Consider the following 5,068-nt stretch of genomic DNA (forward strand, 5'->3'; position numbering starts at 1 on the left):
GCGAATAGAACCCTGTGGCTGGAAGGTTAAGTTCATTGGCAAGGGGAGAGAAGGTCTTGCAGGGATGTAGGCAGGCAGCCTTCTGGCACAGAGGATGGAGGTTCGAGTCTTCTCCGTGGACTTGAACTCCAAAGCTGAAGTCACCATGGGACCACTGTCGAGGTTAGACATGGCCAGAAGGAAACTCCCTTCCCCGCCATCCTCCTGCCTTCTTCGACATGGGCCTCCTCCCAAGGCTTGGCCACTCCCAGCATCCAGCACCCCCACTCCTCAGCCGGGTTGGGAGGCAGGCGGAGGCTTTTCGCGGGGGCTGTGCCTGGTGGGCGGTTTTCCCAGAGCAGGGAGCAAAGCAGGACTGAGCTGGCGCCAGCTTCCTCGGATGTAGACATTGCTGACTGGCTGGCCAGCCTGAGCCAGCTAGCTTGAGCCCAGGGCCTCCTCAGGCACTGTGTTTCTGCTCTGCGGCATGTCACAGAGGGAGGCCAGCGGGCCACCAGCCATGCCAGGGGTGGGGGATAGCCGGACTCAGGTCAAAGCACGGTTGCTACCAGGCACTGACAGGAAGAGGAGCCGCCTCAGCAGGACAAGGCAGGACCCATGGGAAGAAAGAAGCTGGAGCAGCCAGAGGTGGAGCAGAGCTGCTCCTGGCCCTCAGGGGGCCCGGGCTCTTGGCAGGGTAAGGAAATCCTGGATCTGCAGAGGAATCCAGGGGAGGTAAGGGTTGGAGGGTGGGGAGATGTCACCTCCGATGGCAGAGCCTCACTCAGTATTACCATTCCGGCCCAAGAGAGGGGATGGTGGCCCCTTAGACTCCAAGGCACCATGCTTGGGGTGGATGGGACAGATCAGAGCTGAACTTAACCAGCGTGCAGCTCAGAGGGCTGGGCTAACTCACTTCTCTTGAGGAAACTGAGGCCTGGAAGAGGGATGTGGATTTCCCAAGGTCACTGAACAGCAGCCAGTGGCAGGACTGGGACTTCCGCCTGTGTGCTTTGACCTCTGATTCTGTGTCTTTCCTCTTTCCCGCAGCAGCCTCGTTATCTCAGGACCTGGCTAGGTCAAGGGTCAGCCCTCCCAAATAGGGTATAGCCCTGAACTCCCCCTGGCCCCAGCGCACCCTGATAAGCAGGATTCAGATTGGGTGTGGGACAGGACAAAGGCTGTGAGGAGGAATGAGTGGAGTAGCTGAGAGAACACAGGGCTCTGGGTTCTGAGCCAAGCTCTGCCATCTGCAGCCATCTGACCCCAGGCCAGGCCTTCCCCCAACTTCCTCAGCTGTAAAACGGGGTAGGGCTGAGGATGGCAAAGGCAGGCTGAGGCCCTCTGGTGCCTGCTGCCTGGCACCCTCCTACTCTGGTGGGAGACCATGAACTGGAATGCTCTCAGAAGTCAGGGTAGATGGGAGTCCAGGCCAGACGCACTCACTGGAGCCCTCTGTGCAGAGTGAGGCCAGTCCTGAGAACGCCGCGCGGGAGCGGAGCCGGGTCAGGACGCTGCGCCAGGCCTTCTCCGCCTTGCAGGCTGCTCTGCCTGCTGTGCCGCCCGACACCAAGCTCTCCAAGTTGGATGTGCTAGTGCTCGCCACCAGCTACATAGCCCACCTCACCTGCACGCTCGGCCATGAGTTGCCTGGCCCCCCCTGGCCACCCTTCCTGCGTGGACTCCGCTACTTGCACCCTCTCAAGGTAGGTCACAAGACCTGGGACTTGAGGGCAGATCTTCGTGGCCAGGGCCTTGGAGAAAGGGCTTGGCATTACTTATATTTGAGACAGGGACATTGGACTTGGTCCCCCTGCCCTGGGCAGAACTGACATCAGGGCCAATTTCTCCTGCTGTCTCAGAGGGAGAGGAGCCAAGGCTGGCCCTTGAAGCTGCAATGACCCTGGGTTTCTCATGGGGTGGTGGCTGGAAATGGCTTATGGGAATGTACCTCCTCTAAGAGGAGGGAAAACCTCTGGGGTTCTTAGAGTCATGAGGAAAAAAGGAGCAGCTTCCAAGTCTGGGGCCCGGGAAAGGAAATTCTACCAAGGAGAGTTCTAGATCCCCATGTGGCTTCACCCCATTGTGCCTGCCTTGGTGTTCTCTGGGTTTCTGTTGCAGGAGAGATCTGCCTTCTAGGAGAACAATGGTCTGAGAGACCATCATTCTAGAAGCAGCCAAGCTAGGGGGTTAGCAGGAAGCAGCACTGGGCAGGCATGCACCACTTGCCATGCTGCAACCTAGCTTCCCTAAACCTCAGTTTTATTACACGTAAAATAGAAGGCTAACATGAGCCTACTTCTCTTCCAGCATATAAAATGGAAAGTCTAATGAACATTAATCATCAATGCAATAACAGCTAACAGCTGAGTGCTAAAGATAGGCCAGGAGCTGGGTTAAGTACTTACTTTAGTGTATTTTTGTCTTTTAATCCATGCAAAAACCAAATGAGGATTACTTTACAGATGAGGAAACTGAAGCTTAGGAAGGTTATGAGGCTGAACGTGGTTTGAACCCAGGGGTGTCTGACTTCAGACCCCATGCTCACAGCCATTAAGCAGACACCAGGGACAGCGTCATAAGGGGCTGGTTGAAGAGTGCACTGAGTTAAAAAGGAAGGGTCATCTTTGCCCTCTGAGAATAACATTGCAGTGATGTCAACTTTTTTATTTTATTATTTAGTTTTGGAGATGGAGTTTCACTCTTGCTGCCCAAGCTGGAGTGCAATGGTGCGATCTCAGCCCACTGCAAACTCGGCCCCCTGGGTTCAAGAGATGCTCATGCCTCAGCCTTCCAAGTAGCTGGGACCACAGGCACCTGCCACTACTCCTGGCTAATTTTTGTATTTTTAGTAGAGACGGGGCTTCATCATGTTGGCCAGGCTGGTCTCGAACTCCTGACCTCAGGCGATCCACCTGCCTCGGCCTCCCAAAGTGCTGGGATTACAGGTGTGAGGCACTGCACCTGGCCTATTTATTTATTTATTTACTTATTTTTGAGACAGGTTCCCACTTGGTTGCCCAGGCTGGAGTGCAGTAGTGCAATCATAGCTTACTGTAACCTCGAAATCCTGGGTTCAAGAAATCCTCCCGCCTCAGCTTCCTGAAATCCTCCCACTTCAGCTTCTCCAGTAGCTGGGACTACAAGCGTGTGCCACCATGCCTGGCTAATTTTTTTTTTTTTTTTTTTTTTTTTTAGTAAAGACAGGGTCTCACTGTTCCACAGGCTGGTCTCAAACTTTAAGCTCAAGCAGGCCTCTCACCTTTCAATTTTATTTTTATGATACTTTTTACCATCTCTTACGCCTACATGTCATAGTTCTGAAATGTCTTTAAACTTGGTTTTTTTTTCTTTAATGCAACTATAGCTAAAATGTATGAATTTGAGACTAAGTGGGGGAACTGTGAAGTGTCAATGGTGGTGCAGGCTTCTGGGGTGGTATAGTGGTTTCCTTAGCTGTAAAATAGTGACCAAGGCAAGGCCCTTGCTTGTAGTAGGTGATCAACAGCTATGCTGAAGAATGAAGGCCCGGTTAGGTCCAGCACTCCAGCACATCCACAAGGTGGGGCATTTGGCCAGGAAGCAGCTCCCTGAGCCCCCAGGTGGAAGAGTTGTGGAGAGGAGGGCAGACTTCGGGGAAGTCAACCTGGTGTCTTCTGAGACTACTTAGGCTCCTGCTGGAAGGATGGACAATCTTTGGAGGACCCAGCTTGGAGTTTTCCCTGGCTCTGCTGCTCTGCCCATTGCCCAGCCTCTGGCTGTTGCCAGCTCTGCCTAGGCTACCTGATCTGTCCATCTCCCTCCCAACAGAGAGCTGCTCTTCTTAGGGCCCTCTCCTTCCTCAGATGGCTCCTCCTGCGTCTCTCATCCAGGCCCTGGGTGATCAGGAGAATGTGTGGGGCTGTACATGGTGATGGCCCTGATCAGAGCAGTGATGGCTGGGGAAGGTGTCAGGGAGGGATGCTGGAGAAGGCTGGGTTTTGGGTGTCAGGGATCCTGGACCAAGAAGGGCTGCAATAGCAGCATTTCTCACTTCCCAATCTGTGTCTTGCAGAAGTGGCCGATGCGATCTCGTCTCTATGCTGGAGGCCTGGGGTATTCTGATCTTGACTCCACCACAGCAAGCACCCCCACCCAAAGAACAAGAGATGCAGAGGTGGGGTCCCAAGTCTCTGGAGAAGCAGGTGCTCTCCTTCCCACCACAGCACTCTCACCAGCTCTTGGTGACAAATAATTATCACACTCACCCTTTTCTCCTAAACTGTGACTCACTCATGCTTAGGGACCTGGATTTTCTGCCAGCCCCACCTGTCTTCACTCTGATTCTCAGCCATCGCAATTGACGCAGACTTAGCTCCCAAGTTGCAGCATGCAGATCAAGAGAAGCAGTGGCACTTCTGTGACAGTACCCAGAGGACACAGGATGGAGAGCTTCCTCCTTGGCCCCCAGGAGGGGACTTCCTCATGGCTCTTCTGTGACAGCTACTGGGAAGTGGGAGAGAAAGAGGTATAATTGGGCTCACAGTCAAGTTAGGGAACCATCCTAGCTTTCCTTCTCTAAGGTTTCTGCAAACCCTCTGCAGATAGCGAAAAGGCAGGTGCAGAGGGAGGGGCCTGGGATCGTACCAGCCCCAGGTGCTGATGGGAAAGTCAGGTGGCTGGATAGGCTTTTGGTAGCTGCAAGTGTAAACAGATCTGGGCTGGGTCACACAGCCAGAGGGGAAACTGAAGAAGGGTACTTTCTTTTTTTTTTAGAGGCAGGGTTTCACCATGTTGGCCAGGATGGTCTTGATCTCTTGACCTCATGATCCACCCACCTCAGCCTCCCAAAGTGTTGGGATTACAGGCGTGAGCCACAGCACCTGGCCGGGAATGTGCTTTCTAACTGCATCACAAGGTACTTACCTGGTGTTAGAGTAGTAGTGAGAAATTCAGGATTCCTGCCTCTGTAGTATGGGCCTCTCAAGCAGCTGCCCCTCGCCACTACATTTTCTCTCTCCTGGCTCCTGCTGCACTCTTCCACTCTTTTCTTTTCTTCTTCTTTCTTCTTCTTTCTTCTTTCTTCTTCTTCTTCCTCTTTTTTTTTTTT

The 5,068-nt window shown here is 53.4% G+C and overlaps 1 protein-coding gene across 1 annotated transcript; it reads left to right on the plus strand.

Annotated features, from left to right (window-relative positions):
- The first annotated feature begins 375 nt into the window (after positions 1–375).
- TCF23 (transcription factor 23) lies at positions 376–4,778 on the plus strand. Its single transcript, XM_017545580.2, has 3 exons — positions 376–676; positions 1,443–1,685; positions 4,034–4,778. The coding sequence occupies exons 1-3, from the start codon at positions 467–469 to the stop codon at positions 4,211–4,213; spliced, it is 633 nt and encodes a 210-aa protein (XP_017401069.1). The 5' UTR covers positions 376–466; the 3' UTR covers positions 4,214–4,778.
- The last annotated feature ends 290 nt before the right edge of the window (positions 4,779–5,068 follow it).

The sequence above is a fragment of the Cebus imitator genome, unplaced genomic scaffold, assembly GCF_001604975.1.
Source record: "Cebus imitator isolate Cc_AM_T3 unplaced genomic scaffold, Cebus_imitator-1.0 Scaffold180, whole genome shotgun sequence".
Lineage (NCBI taxonomy): Eukaryota > Metazoa > Chordata > Mammalia > Primates > Cebidae > Cebus > Cebus imitator.

What these genes read in the sequence shown, in the direction of transcription:
- TCF23 (XM_017545580.2), top strand. Translation starts at nt 467, where the DNA reads ATGTCACAGAGGGAGGCCAGCGGGCCACCAGCCATGCCAGGGGTGGGG. An exon ending in GGGCCCGGGCTCTTGGCAGG is followed by an intron (nt 677 to 1,442) that starts GTAAGGAAATCC and finishes CCCTCTGTGCAG; the next exon opens with AGTGAGGCCAGTCCTGAGAA. An exon ending in GCTACTTGCACCCTCTCAAG is followed by an intron (nt 1,686 to 4,033) that starts GTAGGTCACAAG and finishes TGTGTCTTGCAG; the next exon opens with AAGTGGCCGATGCGATCTCG.